Below are 18,992 nucleotides of genomic sequence, written 5' to 3' on the forward strand. Positions count from 1 at the left end.
CCATGGCCACTGAGCCTGCGCGTCCGGAGCCTGCGCTCCGCAACGGGAGAGGCCGCAACAGTGAGAGGGCCGCGTACCCCAAAAAAAAAAAAAAAAAAAAAAAAAAATTCCCTTGAAGAGCCAAACAGCTTTTTAAAAAACAGTGTTTGCATTCAGCTCATCTACAGTTTTGGTAAGGACTCATTACTTATAATAGCTTGTTAAATTACTTGGCTTTATGTCACTTGCCCATTTTGTGGCTGAAGGATGATGCAGTCAACTTATCTGGAGATAAACATTCCTTTTCCAACTTTCATCACTAAATACACTGTAGTTTCAAATTCTCTTCTGATGTTATGTTCTTTGCTTAATTTGCTTTCACAGATTTTTTAAAATTTAATTATATTTTAGCTGAAATTTGTAAATCAGCTCCTTCTTGATCCTTTGTAGCAAAGGAACCTGTTTGTGTTCGATCCCAATAGCAGTACATGCGGCAGCCTCTGGCCTAGCAGGGCTGTAGGGACCAGCCAGCTGAGTGAGGCCCACAGGCAGTTTGTGGTCGCCAATGAGCTGTTAGACCTTCACAGGAGACCACGCCACCTAAGCTAAAATGTAATTTTGACAGTTAACATGTCAGTATTTTCATAATGGCCACCTTCAGTTTCCTCCTCCTACCCCTGTGACCAGCAGGTAGCGTCCTTCTTCCTCGTGTGCCTGGGTGCCCATCTCGTGTCCCAACAGCACTTCCTCCTCCTCACGCACAGCTCTCTGCAGTGCTGTTGACGCGACAGGCGTGATGCTTAAAGCATTCCTAACGAGGAACCTTTATAAATGAGATGGCGTTGTGCTTAGTTTCAGCTTGTCTAAAAACCAATTTTAAAATATAAAATGTGTTTATTCTAGTAATCTAAAAGTAGACTTTTTTTTTAAATAAATTTATTTTTGGCTGTGTTGGGTCTTCGTTTCTGTGTGAGGGCTTTCTCTAGTGCGGCGAGCGGGGGCCACTCTTCATCGCGGTGCGCGGGCCTCTCCCTATCGTGGCCTCTCTTGTGGCGGAGCACAGGTTCCAGACGTGCAGGCTCCAGACGCGCAGGCTCAGTAGCTGTGGCTCATGGGCCCAGTTGCTCCACGGCATGTGGGATCTTCCCAGACCAGAGCTCGAACCCGTGTCCACTGCATTGGCAGGCAGATTCTCAACCACTGCACCACCAGGGAAGCCCTCTAAAAGTAATCATTTTTATAGAATTCAACTTGGTGACTTGCCATTCCAGTGCTAGAACATTTTAAGCTGTCCTGAATTAGACACTCACTGCTTTTCTGTGCAGCTTAGGTCATGTCACAACATCTAAGAGAACTTAGAAACATGAGAAAATATTTTGTGATTAAGCAAAATTTGGGCAGTTTACATAAGCTGGCATTTAAAATAGCATCACAAGATACATTTTGTTTGCGTATACTCTTCAAACATGTTATTACTTTAAAATGTTTTTAACTTTTTATACTTTGAAAAGAAATTTAAATAAGTTAATTTTATACTTTATTGGTAGTGGATACTTAAGTTATTCTGGTGCATTTCATTATGGAACTTAGGATAAATATGTAATGTTACAGATTCCAGCATCAACTTTAATAATTAGCAACTCAGTATAAACTTTATGAAATATGAATAAGAAAACCATGCGTGCAAAGCAGTAACTTTGATCTGTTCACCCAGGTGAAGTAAACTCTAAGTCATAGAAAACTCTTCTCTCATGACATGTCCGTAGGCTTAAGTCTTAAGTCTTACATAAAGGAAGGTTGGAAAGCTGGGTTTTTCTTATGTAAGAATGACTTTCTATTTCGGAGAAGTAGCGGTTTGCTCCCATAGCTCACCTGAGAATTCTCCCGCAAACTGGGGCAGGGGCTGCTGTCAGTGCAGGCGCGGAGGGCTTTGTACCTGTCCCAAGAATGAGACCATTGGACCCTGGACGGGCTCGTGAGCTGTAGGTAGCTGGTATGGCAGCGCTGGCCTCGGTGGGTAGACAGTCTGTTCCGAGGCTCCTGGGGAGCCCCTCCCTGTCCCCCGTGGTCATGTTCTCTTCCTCAGGGGCCGCCTGCCCTGGGATCTGTGAACCCCACTCCCCGAGTAGTAGTGCGGCTTCCATCACCACAGGTCTGCCCTCCCAGGAGGCCCCTCTCCCGGGCTGTCCTCGTGTGGTGGGGACTGTCAGCTGACTGCAGATCAGTAGGCGGGAGCCCCACATGTCCTGGGGGTTTTGCCTTAGGCGGAGGTGCTGGGGGAGGGCGTGTGTTGGGTACATTTATGTCGTCCATGGAAAGCGGTAAATTGTGAAGGAGCTAATGGAAAAGGAGCATCAATGAGCAGTTTTTTGGTAAAGGTTCTGTCTTGGGCTCTAGGTGATCATCTCTTTCTCATGTCTTTTTAAGAAGAATTTGTTGTGTTCCCACTTAGCCCCAAAAGCATCCTCTGTTAACTGCTTGTTCAAGTGTAATCTCTGCTAAGACATTGCAGCTAAGGCCCTGTCTGCTGGGCTCACAGCAGCGCATGCATGTCCTGGTGAGCCAGCCCCTGCAGCTGAGCAGCCAGGCCCTGCTGTGTCCTTCAGGGGGAAGCCAGGGAGCAGCAAAGTGCTCGTTTTAAGTTAAAGAAAAAGAAAAAATTACGGTTGCTGTAATTTGTAGGTTCACGGGCATGAAGGGTGAGGGGGTTCCGGGCACCCTGCCAGCCCTGCCTCTGTACCTCCTGCTGCTTGCTCTGGGGCCTCTGCTGCAAAATTCATCATTGGATGGTAGGAGGTTTTGAACTAGGTCTCTGCGTTGTGTCTATGTGCTTTCCTATTACGTGTTCCCGTGTGTGTGTGCGGTGTGTTTATATGTGTGTGGTGTGTGTATATCATTGTGTGTGTACGTGAGTGTGTGTGGTGTGTGTATGTGTGAGTGTGCTTGTGTATGTGTGGTGGGTGTGTGCATGTGTGTGGGGTGGGATTGTGTGCTGTGGGGGGGTGGGAGTGTGCGTGTGTGTGTATGTGAGTGTGCATGTGTGTGGAGAGAGTGTAAAGCCCTCTTGGTAACAGCACCGTCACTGCTTCGCCGGACTGCTGGTGCTGGAGTTGTGTGAATCCGTGGTTCTTTTTAAGTTGCACCCCCCATTTATTCAGTGTCTGTAAATCTAAAGCAGGGGATACATGTTTGTCAAAATATGTTTTTCAAAACCCTTCCTCAGTTAAATATGGGGTTCTTTATTCCATGTTAATAATGGGATCTTCTAGAGATTTATTTGGGGTATTTTAATGCTTTTAGTAATTCATAAGTTAAAAAGCCTCTTAAGTTGGCAGATTGTACTACGTCATTCTAAGGATTGAGATGCTACCATGAAAGAGAAAATTGTCCTTTGTCAGTGCTGTAGAAAGGTACCAGTTTTTTTAAAGGCACCTTAACTTTGATGTGGGGAAATGAGGTAAATGCATTGGGGGAAAATGACCCAGACTTTAAATATGTGTATTCTGCGTTATCAGTTACATGCAGGAAAAGGACTTTGAAATACTTAGACTGTTTTCTGAACTTCTAGCCCACTGTGCTGGGTTCATCAGGAAACATGCTGGAAACAAAAGCACAGGTCAGATCCAATGGCTGATCGTGAACACGTCTGGTTGAGATCAAGGGCAGGGCCCCTGCCCTCTGAGGAGAGTCTGAAAGCTGTAAAGTTTCACTCAGAAACGATTAAGACAGAAAGTTGGTGACATCACACAGGTGTGGGAAAGTGCCTTTGTCTCATTCCCGGGGAATAAAGGTGTATTTCTGAAGCTTTTGGGACCTCGTTTTATGAGCAAAAACAACCCCTCCCCTCAATGTACTACTTTTAAGCACAGGGCATTCATTACCTGCCTCGATAGAATCTGAAAATAAATTTTCAAGAAGACTTTAGGAAGGTTTCATATGAAATTTGGAGCAAAACCCACCAGCCCTGTAAATGTTGGTCCGGCTGCCACGGGGGCGGTCGGTGACACGTGCTCCCTGACCTTTCAGGGGCCGGTGGCCTCCTGCTTCTACAGATGCAGCACCCAGGCCCTGGGCCTCTTGGCTCCTGCTTCCTTGACCGTGTTCGCTCTCTGCCAGGCGTCATGAGGCTGGAGGGTCTCCATGTGCTGTGGCCTCGGTGTTGACACCCCTTTCTCTCTGCAGAGCCCAGCACTACATCAACATGCCTGTGCAGTTCAAGCCCAGGTCCGTGGGCAAGTTTGAAGCTTTGCTCGTTGTTCAAACCGACGAAGGCAAGAGTGTTGCCGTCCGACTCATTGGTGAAGCTCTTGGGAAAAGTTAACTAGAGTCCACTTTGTGTAAAGTAAATGACATAAGTTATATTTTGGTAACTTCATTTTTTTCTATACTTCAGTTATGCCTTTGTATATATTTTGTATGATAAATTGGATGTCTATAACTATAGATTTGTTCTTTTGAGAAGCTAATACTGAAGACCTGACTAAAATAATCATGTAACTATCCTACAGTATTGTATTTAACTTTTACAGGGGAGAAGAGGGTTCTATTTTTGCATTGATTATGATATTCTGAATAAATATGGCATATATTTTAGTTGGTATATCCAGAAATAAACTTAATTTCCATTGAATTTGTTTCATATGCTGTCATGTAGACATTAGAATATCACTTTATTCTGCTAATTATTTCCAAGCTCCTTGGTCTGTTCTGTGACTTTTCTCCTCCATTACAGTTCTGTTTCCCTTAAGAAATTCCTTCTCCGTTCCTTTGTCTTTTAGCTAATTGCCCAGAGTAGAAAGGAAAGCTTCCTTTCAAAGAAATTGTCTTTCTCCGGAGTGGGGCAGGCTCCACGTTCTGTGCAGACATTGGAGAGGTTGATGGTATATTTTAAGAGAGCGTTTATTCAAATTAAAGCTGGACGGGACAACTCCAGAATCCGGTGTAGAAGGGCACTGCTGTCAGGTACCAGAGGGACCCGGGGGACAGGGAGTGAGGGCAGTGAGCCGCCCGAGGGGACAGCGCTTTCCTGCTGTGACATTCCCTGGTTCTACCAGGAGAGACGTGCGTATTAGTTGCTCTGTGGCCATTGCTGGTGAGTGGTTGTGCAGCAGGGTGGGGGTCGCAGCCGGGTAGTAACGATGGAGCAGGAGGACCTCAGAGGGTGTGCAGAACTGCCAGGAGGGCTCTAACCCCCAGCATTTACAACCGCGACAGAGAAACACTCTCCTTCCTGAGCACAGATTTAAGACAGTCTTACACGTCTGCCACATGGGTCAGTAATCACAGGTGAAGGGTAGAGGCAGTCCCACAACTGTTGATCCCTCTGTGATTAAAACTGCTCTCCTTCAGTGTCAGCTCTCCTTCAGTGTCCACTCTTCTAAAGTGGACACTTCCCTGTTTTGTTTCCTCTTTAGATTTTTAATTTCATGCCCAGGGAAAGATCTGGGACAGGGGATCCTGTAAGTCTTTAACTGCGCCCTGAGCCCACTGAGCGCTGGGCCGTGTCCCCGTCTCCGACCCCCGTGGACGCTCGTGCAGACGCAAGGGGTGAGGCGGGGACGCCCCGCAGGGGCAGGCACAACCTTGGAGCAGCACGGGCTGTGACACGAGGTGAGGAGAGGCCAGTGGTGAGAGTGCGGCTGGAAACACGATCCTCCCAGGGGTGTTATAACCGTTACTTCTCCTGCGCCCGGTGCTGACCCCAGAAGATGCACAGACGCATGTGGAGGTGACTGTGTGTTTGCTCCATGAGCAAGCCTGACCCAGGCCCGGGGCCACTGTTGTGCTGACCTGCCCTCAGGTCGGTGGGAAGCCCCACACCGCTCGCCTGAGGACGTTCTCCCTGCGTTTGGGGTGACGCACAAAATCGCTGTTCTGTGGGATCAGCCTGGGGAAATGCCACCTTGTGGACTTGGCTGCATGTGAGACTTGCTCCCTGAGAGCTGTGAGGCCAGCAGGCACGATGCAGACCCCGCCATGCCGGATGCCAGGGCGCCACCCACAGCTGCCACCATTGCCCTTGTGCTTTCGGGCGCAAGGGCGACTCTGCGTCAGCTTCTCTGGAACCATCTTCCTAAACTCAGGGGAGGCCCGTGTGCCACCGGAGCCGGGCCAGCTCGGATCCTCCTCCTTGGCCTGGTCCCCGCTCCCTTGTGCTTCCACAGGCCTGTCCTGCTCGGTGGGGGGAGGGGCACCTCCCAGCGCTGCCCCTCCATGGGGCACCTTCCCTACCTGCCTTCCAGGTGCTCGGGGAAGGTCCCCATCCGACTGACGGGCAGCTGTGCTGAAGGCGGTTCACCTCTGAGGCCTCAGTGGGTAAAGTACGGGGGTGTGGGAGAGAGGGTTCATGCCTTGAACAAGCGGATGCATCCACTGAGCTTCTGTGTCTTAAGTATTTCCATGGAAATATCAAGAGCATATGGATAATATACTGTCTTACAAATGGATGACAGATTGCTTCACACAATAATGTTTTTATGTCTCAAGTCAAAAGCAGGTTGTGCGAATGGAGAAACGCTGGAAGGACTGGTCAGGAGCAGGCGGGGACTGCTCAGCCCACTGCTGTATGAGGCACGGCCCTGGGGGCTGCCCAGTGGCCAGTGAGGTAGAGAGGAGGTGAAACGCACAGGACAGTGATGTAATTGTCGACCTGGGATTCCGAGAGGGTTTCCTTTAAAGATCATAAAAAGCATTCGGTAATGTGACTGGATTACATAACTGATACACAAAAATCAACAGTTTTTCTATATAAGAAAATAGTAATGGAAAAAGTAAAACCCCTATGAATAAATGTATAAAGAAATTTGTAAAATTTACGTGAAGAAAACTTTAAAATCTCACTGGAGGTTACAGCAGGTTTGGGCAGGGGGTAGCATGCCCACATGGCTGCCGGGTGCTCCTCTGTAGCACGAATACCCCTTGAGATCCTAACGACAGGACTGCAAGTAGCCGGTTGAGACTAGCATGTGCAGGATGGATCCGAAATCCCCAAATACATACAGAAATTCAGTGCAAGGTAAAAGTGGCACCTCAGTGGGGAAAAGATGGGTTATCCCAGATTAGCTTCCGGGTGAATCATAGGTTAACAATGAAAATATAAAAGTCCCAGGAGAAAATATGGAAAACAATTTCAGTTATTAATTTCTAATCTTGGAATAAAAACTGGCAGTCATATAAGGAAGAGATCAACTCAACCACATACAAATTAAAATTTTCTGGATGGAAAAAGCATAACCAAAATCAAAAGACAAATGACAAACTGGGAGTCTTAATGGACACATTGGCCATTTCAGTCTTTTTCTGCTGCAAACAGTGACACTAAAACTCTCCATCTGCAGCTGTCACTTCATGTATTTCCAAGGACACCTGTCGGGTAGAGCACTGCAGCATGGACAGTGGGTGGAAGGCAGGGCAGGGGCAGTATAATTTGAGTGGACATTGCTGATTTGTCTCCTGCCTGTTTTTCTACATTCTTGCCAAAACAACGTTAGCAAACTTTAACTTTTCCTACTCTAGTAAGTGAGTAATTGCGTCTGGTCTAATGTGTGCTGGCTCTGACTCTGGGGGCAGAGCCCACCTAGGCAGGTGCAACGGGTGGCTGCCAGGAGCCACCCTTCCCCCGCTTCTTTTGGGAGCCTCCAGCAAAGAGGGTGGACCTGCCCAAGGCCACTTTCTCGGGGTCCCCTGCAGCTGAGCCCTGAGGAGACCCCTGTGGAGGGGACCTACCTTCCCGTGGACACCAAACGTGGACGGCAGATGGCTCTGGGAGTGGCAGGCAGAGGGTGACACCCGGGCCCCCTGGGCTTTGTCCTCACAACCTTGCCCTGAGGTGGGAGGAGGCCTGCCTTCCACTGGACTGTCTCCACTTCCCACCAGGTTCAACTATTAACTATTTTTGTAATAAAAAATGTTTTAAAGAGGTAAACATAACAAAGGAATTGTTTTAATAAGAGATTTAAAAATCCGAACATCACTTTTTCTGCCAATGTTCAGTAAACTTAATGGAATCTGTCACTTATTAATTAGGGTATTGACAGTAGTCTTTCTCAGAAGGTTTTGAAATGACAGCTCGCAGTAAAGTTCTACCTTTCCTTCTGAAGAAGCTCGGGCGTGGAGACCCTCGAGGTCCTTACAGGTGTCGCAGCCTCTCAGCAGATGCTCCTCCTTGGCTTTGCTGTGACGTGTGTTTCAGTTTGGTGTCCAGGAAGCAGGGCCGGTCCCCCAGGGAGCCTTTGTGGGGGAGATGCCAGCGGGTCTGAGGTCTGCAGGTTTCCCGTCAGCCTCACCTGTAGGGCTGCCGCCCGTGCCTGCCCTGCCTCTGGGAGGAGGAGGGTTAACCAGCCCTGTGCCTTCTGTTCACTTGGGGTCACTCGGTCCCACTACAAGTTTGCTTTCCCCTTTGTTATTTAATGTCGATGTTAAAGCCACTAAGAGGGTTGCCTGTTTCTACACTGAAGTCACTGGACATGAAGAGAGCCCATTTTAATATTTTATATAAAATATATAGCATAAATATGTATTTCTGTATTTTATAGGTTTAAGTATATTTTTAAATTTCTATATATACACATACATATCAGGATAAAGCAAATAGATTGAGGTTGTTAGCAACCAAGGTTTTTAGTAGAAGACAAATGTGATGTTATAATTCAAAGATAAGTCAAGATATTAAGTCCCTTTGAAGTTAAATTTAAATCAAAAATATTAGCTTGCACTCGTGATTTTTAAAAAATCCATATTTCCAGCCTTGTCCACTGAAAATGCCCAAAGCACTCTTAGCTCATTGGCAGTGGCGCCCCTGGAAAGAGACATGGGACACGTGTGCCATGGCCACACGCCTACAGTTGAGGTATTATTTTAATTCTAAGCTTGTTGTGTTAAAATATGAAATGAAGAAAATTAAAACATGAGGCTAATATTCAAGAGTGATTATGTTATATGTACAATATAAAAATTGATCTGTTGTAAGTTAGTGAAAGTAAATAATTCAAGACTCAACACTCATTTTGTTTTATCATTCATTGGCAAAATTCAACTTCATTTTGGTTACGTAAGTGCAGACTTTTAGGAAAATACTCTTCATCATCTGTTTAGAAGAGTGCAAGTTAATTATCTAAAGGATAACTTCACTGGGCATGATTTAATTTATGTATGTATGTATGTGTTTGTTTATTTCCCTAAGAAGAGTGATTAGAAATCCTATCAATTATAGAAATCTCATAGTCTGCTCAGAGAAAATAACTTGTTGACTTTGGTAGAAAAAGCAATTTCTAGTTATTACATAGTGCAAGTTAATTATCTAAATCACTGGGCATGATTTAATTTATGTATTTATGTATGTATGTATGTGTTTGTTTATTTCCCTAAGAAGAGTGATTAGAAATCCTATCAATTATAGAAATCTCATAGTCTGCTCAGAGAAAATAACTTGTTGACTTTGGTAGAAAAAGCAATTTCTAGTTATTACATAAAAATAAAGCCAGAAAAATAGATGTAGTAATGGAAATAAAGAGAAATATCAAAATGGTATAATTGACAAACAGCTAGAGTACCACTACCTCATACCATATTTACAAATAAATTCCAGATGGATTGAAAATTTTAATGTAAAAATTAAAACTATAAGATTAAACTATGTTAGATTTTATGTGTCTGTAACTTTGGATGGGAGTGAACTTCCTAAGCAGGAAAGGAAACCCAGAAGTTATAAGGGAAAGTCAGATGAATTTCTTTTAATTTTTGTAAAATATGCACAACATAAAATTTACCATCTTAGCGTTTTTAAGTGTACAATTCAGTGGCATTAAGCACATTCACATTGTCGTGCAGCCATCACCACCATCCATCTCCAGGGCTTTTCCATCTTCCAAACAGATGTATTTTAACACACAAGTTTAACATATTGAACAGCAAAAAGACACCATAAATAAAGACAAGAGACAAACCATATGTTGGGCAAAGACGTTTACAACACTTTATTTCTAGCACCCCGAGTGCTAGAAATCCTATAAATTAGTAGGGAAAGGCAATCCAATAGAAATGTGGATAAAAGAACATAAATAGACATTTCACAGAATGATAATTTTAGATGGCTAGTAGACATCTGAAAATTGGTTGAGAAAATGCAAATGAAAGCAAGAATGAAATACTCTTTTTTAATCCATGAGATTGAAAATTAAAATGTGTCATGCATCCCGACATTGCTGGTGAGTGAATTGTTGGAAATTGGTATGGAAATGCGAATTATAGTAATAAATACCTTTTTTTTTTTTCCCGGTACGCGGGCCTCTCACTGTTGTGGCCTCTCCCGTTGCGGAGCGCAGGCTCCGGACGCGCAGGCTCAGCGGCCACAGCTCACGGGCCCAGCCGCTACGCGGCATGTGGGATCTTCCCGGACCGGGGCACGAACCCGTGTCCCCTGCATCGGCAGGTGGACTCTCAACCACTGCGCCACCAGGGAAGTCCAATACCATTTTTTTAAACTCATCAAACTGACAAAAGTTAAAACGAATAAGAAACATCCTTACTTTGCTGGTAGGAGTGCAACTGCTAAAACTTTGGGGGGATGTAATCTACAAATACCTACGAAAAATTAAAATCCTTTCACCCAGCAATCAACCTTTGGGAGTCTATTTTATAAAAATGAAAGCACCATTACATATAGCTATATGTATGTATACATATACATATATGTATGTATGTTAATACCACGTAAGAGACGCAAATACAGTATCCTGAAAGTATCCTACTGTGAGAAGCTCTGGAGGTTAAGAGCCCTGTCGGGAGAGAGAGGCCACAGGCCCTGCAGTGCCAACAGGTGAGCAAGAAACCGTCCTGCACCTGGGTCATCCTGGCTGAGCGCTCCCCAGATTCCTGGCCCACGCAAATGTGCACAAAATAATGTTTTAGAGTACTTTGTTATGCAGCAATCTTGGTTTCTGTAAGGAAGAAGTCTCTTTCTGCTATTTCCTCACATCATTTAGTTCCTTTTTATAGAACACATTAAGGTACTTTACTTTTCTTTAACCAAAAATCTATTTACTAATGGAGTCACATAAGCAATTTACATTAGGAAACAAAGGAAAAAGAGTTATTAAGTTTTATGTAAAAACTATTGTAGTATTGATATTTGTTTGGGAAAAAAACTCATAACCAGAGGCAACAATCTTTTTGCAAAATAAGCTACATGGCCTATTATTTGGTAGGCAGTACATTGTAATTGCTTTGTTTTTATTATCCTTTTACATGTTTTAAAACTTTGCCAGTAAACCTTTTCTAATAGTGCTGAAGAGACGTTTTTCCTGCTTACTTGGCAAAGTTTGCTCTCTGAATAAAAAAAAAAGCAAAAGTTGTGTTGATTCTCCTCCTCTCTTCTCTTGCTCCTCACTCTTCCTCTTTCTTTTTCCTTCCTTACCTCTCTGCTTTCCCCAAAATCAATCAACAAGGGTTCTCATTTGCCAGCAACTGGACTCCACGCCGCACTCAACACAGGGGGGGCTTTGTTGGTGCATGTTCTCGATGGCGGAGCCAGAACTAGGCTTGGACACAGATGGGGCGCCTGGGCACAGGGAACACAGCTGGGGCCCAGCAGACCTGCCCCTTCTGTGATGAACTGGACGTCCATTTGTGTCCACTTTTAAACCCGCATGTAAGCCCCATGGGAGTATCTGATTTGCCTCACCTGGGGTAAGTGTCACCCCCATGGTGAATGGGGTGGGAGGGGAAGATCTCCAGCAGCAGGCATGATGAAAGAATATCCAAAAAGGAGATGGGGCTGCCGGTAGGAAGGCACACAGATGGCCACTAGAAATGTAATTTCATCAAGGTTCTGCTTAGAAAAAAGCAACCAAAAATTGAAGATGAACATAACTTAAGACCCAGCAATCCCATTCTAAATGTCTATATACTGAGTGTCTAAACAGTAAGAAGTCTCCCACCTGTGTCTAAAGAGACGTTAGCAAGGATGTTGATTGTAGTAATGGAGTAAGAGTGGAAAAAAATGGGAACTCTTTTTTTGTTTGTTTGTTTGCGGTATGCGGGCCTCTCACTGTTGTGGCCTCTCCCGTTGTGGAGCACAGGCTCCGGACGCGCAGGCTGAGCAGCCATGGCTCACGGGCCCAGCCGCTCCGCGGCATGTGGGATCTTCCCGGACCGGGGCACGAACCCGTGTCCCCTGCATCGGCAGGCGGACTCTCAACCACTGCGCCACCAGGGAAGGCCCCCAAAATGGGAACTCTTAAATGTCATCAAGAAGAATGTGATCTATTCACATAGTGAAATACTATTACCAGTTAAAATAAATGAACTAAAACGATGTGTCAACTTGAATAAATTTTGACCGTGTGAGTGAAAAGGTCAAATGTACACTATGATAGCATTTATATAAAGTTTAGAAACATACAAAGCCATATAAGCATGTATATAGTTTCAGAATATGTTTATATGCAGCATAGGTATAAAAACCTGGATGGAGAGGAACGGACTGATGTCCAGAGACAGTTCTCTGACCTTCTACATGTCAGCACATCTTGCAGGTGAGGCCCTGCCTGCCTTGTGTTCTGCACTATCTTTAGAAGGATGTTCATGTAGGTAACAGACTTGCCAGACAGAGATGTGTCTCCTTCAGCTCCTCTCCTGTAACACAGCCCACTGTGCTGGCAGGTGCCATCTGGCCCTCTTGGCATGGCCCTGTGAGAATTGGGGCTCAGAATATTGGTGCAAAAATGCTAATACTGCTATTGCTGTGGACAATGAATGGTCCCTTATCTCTGACCCTGGAGTAGCATGCCTTCTGCCAGCATCCAAGAAACTGTAACAGGCGATATTATCAGCTTACAAATGGGGTAAAATTTCAGATTCTTCATAACTCTTGACAATTACCTTCAGGCTAAGAGTTGTCTCTAGGAAGGGAGGAAGGGGCCTCGAATAAGAGAGGGGTCAAAGGGAGGTTGTACATTTCATTTCTCAAGAAAAAGCTCTGAAACAAACATGACCATGTGATAGTATGTATGCCCTTATTATATTCTCTATATTTTTTTGGTATGTCTGAAATATTAAATTAAAAAGTGAACTTACATTTTAAAAATCCCAGAGAAATGAGTTTTTAAACAATACTGAGTTTTCTTTCTTAAACTTGTAATCTATAGATTGGATCTCCTTTCTTTTTTCCTTCATATTACTTTTCATCATGTTCATCTCTGTGTTTTTTTCTCTACTTTTTAAAAATTTTACTTCAATTTTCTTGTTGAGATGAAATTTACATAACGTAAGATTAGCCATTTTATTTTATTTATTTATTTATTTTTATTATTATTTTTTTTGTGGTATGCGGGCCTCCCTCTGCCGTGGCCTCTCCCGTTGCGGAGCACAGGCTCCGGACGCGCAGGCCCAGCGGCCATGGCTCACGGGCCCAGCCGCTCCGCGGTATGTGGATCCTCCCAGACCGGGGCACGAACCCGGTTCCCCTGCATCGGCAGGCGGACGCGCAACCACTGCGCCACCAGGGAAGCCCCAAGATTAGCCATTTTAAAGGGAACAATTTAGTGGCATTTGGCACATTCAATGTTGTGCAACCATTACCTCTATCTAGTTCCAAACTATTTTCATCTTTCCAGAAGAAAACACTGTACTTACTAAGCAGTTACTCTTCTTCCCTTCCATCAGCTCCTGGAAACTACCAATATGCTTTCTGTTTCCATGAATTTACCTACGTTGGATACGTTTTAAAACAGCATCATGCAATATGTGACCTTTTGTGTCAGGCTTTTTCCATTTAACATAATGTTTTCAAGGTTTATTCACATTGTGGATTTGAATTTCTGACTGGGGTCACTTGCTTTTAGTCTGAAGAAATTATTTTATTATTTCTTGTAAGGTGGGTCAGCTGCAACAAATTCTCTCAGTTTTTGTTTATCTGGAAATGTCCTATTTCATCATCAGTTCTGAAGGATAGCTTTGCTGGACATAGAATTCTTGGTTGACAGTTTTCCTTTTGAGCCCTTTGACTATGTTATCTCACTTCCTCCGGCCTCCATTGTTTCTGCTGATAAGTTAGCTGTCGATCTCATTGGGGCTCCCTTGTAAGTGAAGAGTCACTTTTCTCTGGCTGCTTTCAATATTTTCTCCTTGTTTTTGACTTTCATCATTCTTGCTATAATGTGTCAGTTTGTGGATCTCTTTGAGCTTATCCTACTTGGAGTTTGTTGAGTTTCCTGGGAGTTTAGTGTTTTTTTTTTTAAATACATTTGGAAATTTTCAGCTCTTTATTTCTTCATATATTTTCCACTCTTTCTGATACTCCCATTATGCATATGTGGTTTGCTTAATGATGTCCCATATTCTTCCTAGGCTCTGTTCATTTTTCCTCATTTTTTTTCTCTCCATTCTTCAGATTACTAATCTCTATCAATCTACTTTCAAGTTTGCTAATTCTCTGTTTTGCCAGCTCAAATCTACCATTAAGCCCCTCCAGTGAAAGTTTCATTTCAGTTATTGTACTTTTCAACTCTAGAATTTCCATTTGGCTGCTTTTTTTAATGTATAATTTCTATCTGTTTATTGGTATTTTCTATTTGATATGACAATGGCATCATACCCTTCTTTACTTCTTTTTTAAATTAATTTATTTACTTTTGGTTGTGTGAGTCTTGCTGTACACGGGCTTTCTCTAGTTGCGGCGAGGGGGGCTACTCTTTGTTGCGGTGCGCGGGCGTCTCATTGCAGTAGCTTCTCTTGTTGTGGAGCATGGGGTCTAGGCACGTGGGCTTCAGTAGCTGTGGCACACAGGCTCAGTAGTTGTGGTTCACAGGCTCTAGAGCACAGGCTCAGTAGTTGTGGCACATGGGCTTAGTTGCTCCGTGGCCTGTAGGATCTTCCTGAACCAGGGCTTGAACCTGTGTCCCCTGCATTGGCAGGTAGATTCTTAAACACTGCGCCACCAGGGAAGTCCAAAGTCAACTTTTAAAGCAAATTTAATTTTTAAATTAATTACAACACATTTACACCAATTACACAGCCTCAAGTCACGGCTCATTGGCAGAAGGGACCCTTGTCTGTAAGAGCAGAGGGCTTAACTCACACAGTAAAACAGAATTACTTGCAGGCAACAGTGACAATATTCAACCCAAGTGGCCATTAAAATGAAATTTTCCTGTCATTGGGCTGTCTTCTGTGGTCTATGGGAAGGATTTAATCTCTGAAAACGTAAAGCTTTTTCCAGCTTCTCTCCTCCTCCCTGGCTTAATCGAGGAGGACTCTCAGGTATTTTATGCTGCAGGCGGGTCGCTTGCAGAGCATCCTTGGCTTCACTGCGGGGGGGCTGGTCTGACATCCACGCCACGATGACCTCTGTGTCTGGACATCGCCATGGCCAGGGCTGTGCTAGCCTCTGCTCTGGCCCTTCCCCTCACTCCCAGCCTGCTTTGTGAGACAAGCTTTGCTTTCATTTTTAATCTCTTTCCACATCCAGTGCAACACATCCTCAGGACCGTGTGAAGGAACATCTTTATGGTCCTACTGTGCTGACTCTTCTAGAAGCCCCCAAATGTCAGTGCCCCCACCAGGCTGCCTGGGGGCCTCGTCCTCCTTTTGCATCACTCTCCAGATCCCATCCTGCTGCCCTACACAAAGTTGTTGTGGACACATCAAGGATTTGAATTGGTTTCTGTCAAAAAAGCCTGCCCACAGAGTTCAGAGAAAGAAAATCTTCACTTTGTTAAAGGCCACAGGGTCTCCTGGGCCAGCAGCTCGAGCTCCTGACCCTCCTCTAAGCTGAGCAGCTTTGGGGCTGCACTCTGGATGCGGGGGGAGCGGCGGTGAGGTCCTGGCATCACCCTGGGGCTCCTCTCACGCCCTGCATCCAATCAGAAGGACCTTGGAGTGGCATAGTAAGCCCTCGGGCATCCGTGTAGCTCGTGCTTCCCGCCCAGTGTCCACCAGCTGGGCCTGAGCTCCAGCCTCCCTGCCTGGGCCTCTCACAGTGACCTGGCCCGGCCATGTGTCGGCCCCTCTCCTGGTGGCTCTCAAACACTCGGCCACATCCCCCTGGCCCCGGCCCCACCCAGCAGCCTGAGCCCGGATGGTGCCAGTTCCTGGGCATCTGGGGCAGCTGACAGCAAACCAACCTCTGTGTTGGGGCGACTGTGTGAAGAGTACAACACAAGGGGGGTGAGGGGGCCAGGGGAACAAGAGAGGGGACTGGGCAAGAGCAGCCTGGCTCCGGAGCCAGGGGCCGGGGTGGCGGGCTGGGGGCAGGACTTTGGGTTGGGTCCCAGGGAGATGGGAGCCCCCGGAGCTCCTGGTATGGCCTGGTCAGGCTGCCCATGGGGACTGAGCACAGAGAGGAGGGGGAGGTTTGGAGCCGCTGGTGGGAGAGTCGGTGGCTTGGACGAGGGAGATGGGGGGTGCTGCTGAGGAGCACTCGGATTCTGGATGTAGCCACCTGAGTTTCCATCCAAACTAAGTCCACAATCCAGCCGGGGAAACTTAAAACTCAGAAAAATAAAACCCGAATCATTGCACATCACTCCCTCGTTTAAAACCGGGCAGGAGATTGGGGGGTGGGGAACCCCACCCACAGGGCAGCAGTGGTCAGCTCTGGCCCTGCCGCCGCTGGGAATGCCAGGCTGAGGAGCTAGGTCTTCGCATTTCTCCGGAGAAGCAGAAATTTGAAATCTTTAGGTGAAATCTTCCTACTTTTACCCTTTAAAATAATGGAGGTCCAATGAGACATGTTTTGAGGATTTGACCTCTGCTCATAGGAGGCAGTCACGAAGTTTGCTGGGTGGAAAAACTGATACTCCTACAGCTTAGGTATCTTTATTATTATTGTTGGTCTTCAGACTTTCCCCCTTGATACAGCGGAGGGAAAGTATATGGCAGTGGTGGTGGTTATGAGGGGAGGGGTGACGGGGAGGGAGGTGGGGACGACCCCAGGGTGGGGGATGCTTCAGATCCTCTGCCATGGGCTCCTTGCTCCGTCTGCAGTCGCCGGGCCCTGTCCATGCCTGACTCTAGGAGGTGAGGATGGGGAAGGGGGGGTGGTGAGGGCAAATGACTCTGGAGGGACTGGACTTGCAGCCCTGGCTCTAAAATGATGGACTTAGAAGATGTTCCTGCTCCTGGCCCCGATCTGGAGTCAGACACTGCTTGTTGTGAATGACCAATACTGAAGCATCCATAGTGGTTTCAGCAGCAAGTTATTTTATGGGTTTTAACTGCTTTTTCTTCCAATAACATTATGCTACGTGTGTGTGTGTGAGGGGAAAGTGATACCCCAGCGTTGGAGAGGCCAGGATGGGCGGCCACTGTGGACGAGTGTCTTCCAGCCGTGGTGTGGCAGAAGGACCGGGGCCCAGCACCCTGGACGTGGTGGTCGTGTGATTTGACACATCATTTAATATACGTGAGATCCAAGGTTTGCTTTTAAGGATGAAATAAGTATGTAACTTCTGGTCGGGGTGACTCTGTGCTCAACAGATGGCATCGGCACAGAATTATTTTAACATAATGGACCTATTTCTTCCTCTTGTACAACAAAGACTGTTACCAGAATTCCCAACTTCTACTTTGATTTCCCACTGATACTTTGATATACTGTAAATAATATGCTGTCAGCCATTGAAATATGAACCTCTCAGCCTACAATTCACCCTGTCCTGAGTATTTATAGGACTAAGACGAATTTTAGGACTGCTTCAGAAGGGCAGCTGTTCATGCCCAGTGATGACGGGAACGTGGGGGAGTTTGCCCAAGAAACTTTCCAATCAGTTTACTGACACCTGAAAGGTCAGAAGGAGAGATTAATTTATTTTTGTTTCCTGTTAATCAGTCTCCTTGGATTAAACTTTGCAGTCATTTAAAACCTTTCATTATGGCTTTAATTTACATTTCCCTAATGAGAGAGTACCTTTCATGTGTTTACTGGCTATTTCGTACCTTCTTTTGTAAAGTACCTTTCAAATAGTTTGACTGTTTGTGGGGGACACCTGTCCTTAAAGAAGCTAGATTGGGGGTTATGTTCTCCACAAACAGTTGATCTCTGGCTGAGACGGGGAGATACCCTGGCCCACGATTCTGTGTCGGTCAGGGTTGGATCACAAAAACAGAACATTTGTAAGTGACACGGAGTCAGTACTTACTACGGGCAGTAGTGGTAGTGAGCAGCGCACGGAAGGGCACTGAATCAGGGCCTGGCAGGCCTGGCAGGTGGGCAGGAAAACTGGCTGTGATGGGGGGGCAGGGATAGACTGGCACTCACAGCACCACTTGGGCCCACAGAGCAAACAAACCCTGTCTGTCTTTTGTCCCTTCAGCCTAAAGGACACAGGCGACCGGCAGAAGGTACTGGCGCCCTTCGCCACGGGGCTGTGAACGCATCCCTGACCCAAGACAAGGGGACGAGGGGACACAGGGAGAGCAGGTCAGGGGTGTGCAGGCTGCTTGGTGCCTGGCGCCCTGCGTTCCTGGCAGGTCCTGGCCACTGCTCGACCCCTCCTTCCGCGTCGCCCACAACTTCTCTATGGCATCCCTAACCTGCCTTAGAAAAAGACTAAAGAGGACAATTCAGGTAATACAAACAAACTTTAATGTTTTATGAAGTGGACCTTTGAAATTGCAAAATGGGGCAGAAGGCAAGAAGCTCTCACAGGGTAAAGAATAGAGAACAAAGAAGAGACAAAGAGGAAGCACGCAATCAGTGGGGGCTGCAGAGCCCACCTTGTTTGGGGTGAAGAGGCCCAGAGCTAGTGGTGCATCTGGGGACGGCTGGCTGGATGCCTTGCATTTCTGGTCAAACGAGCGCTTGTAGGACATGAAAGTCATCTACGTTTCGGTGTGCTGGCAGGTCACCCCAGGCATGAGTGTCTGCATCTTCGGCCTAGAAATTTATTTCAACACTTGCAACCCCAAGGAAGGGAATTCCGGGGAGCACGGACCCCTGTGGCTAAGTTGACCCAGTACAAAGTCACCGGAGAGGCTGTCCCTGCTGGCAAGGATGAGAAAGGGTGAAGGAAGCT

At 46.0% G+C, this 18,992-nt stretch overlaps 1 protein-coding gene across 12 annotated transcripts in view; it reads left to right on the forward strand.

Moving 5' to 3' along the window:
- The window catches only part of CEP192 (centrosomal protein 192), a 104,577-nt gene extending 96,125 nt beyond the window's left edge, over positions 1 to 8,452 (forward strand). For 2 of the 12 annotated variants that reach the window (XM_028480407.2, XM_028480410.2), the window contains exon 44: positions 4,162 to 4,556. In XM_028480407.2, the coding sequence (XP_028336208.1) occupies positions 4,162 to 4,300 (139 nt within the window). In that variant the 3' untranslated portion in view covers positions 4,301 to 4,556. Of the gene's footprint in view, positions 1 to 4,161; positions 4,558 to 4,757 lie in introns of those variants that run through there. The other 10 variants (XM_024120821.3, XM_055080326.1, XR_003677247.2 and 7 more) reach the window with 9 other exon arrangements.
- The last annotated feature ends 10,540 nt before the right edge of the window (positions 8,453 to 18,992 follow it).

This window comes from Physeter macrocephalus, chromosome 19 (assembly GCF_002837175.3).
Source record: "Physeter macrocephalus isolate SW-GA chromosome 19, ASM283717v5, whole genome shotgun sequence".
NCBI classification, from domain to species: Eukaryota; Metazoa; Chordata; class Mammalia; order Artiodactyla; family Physeteridae; genus Physeter; species Physeter macrocephalus.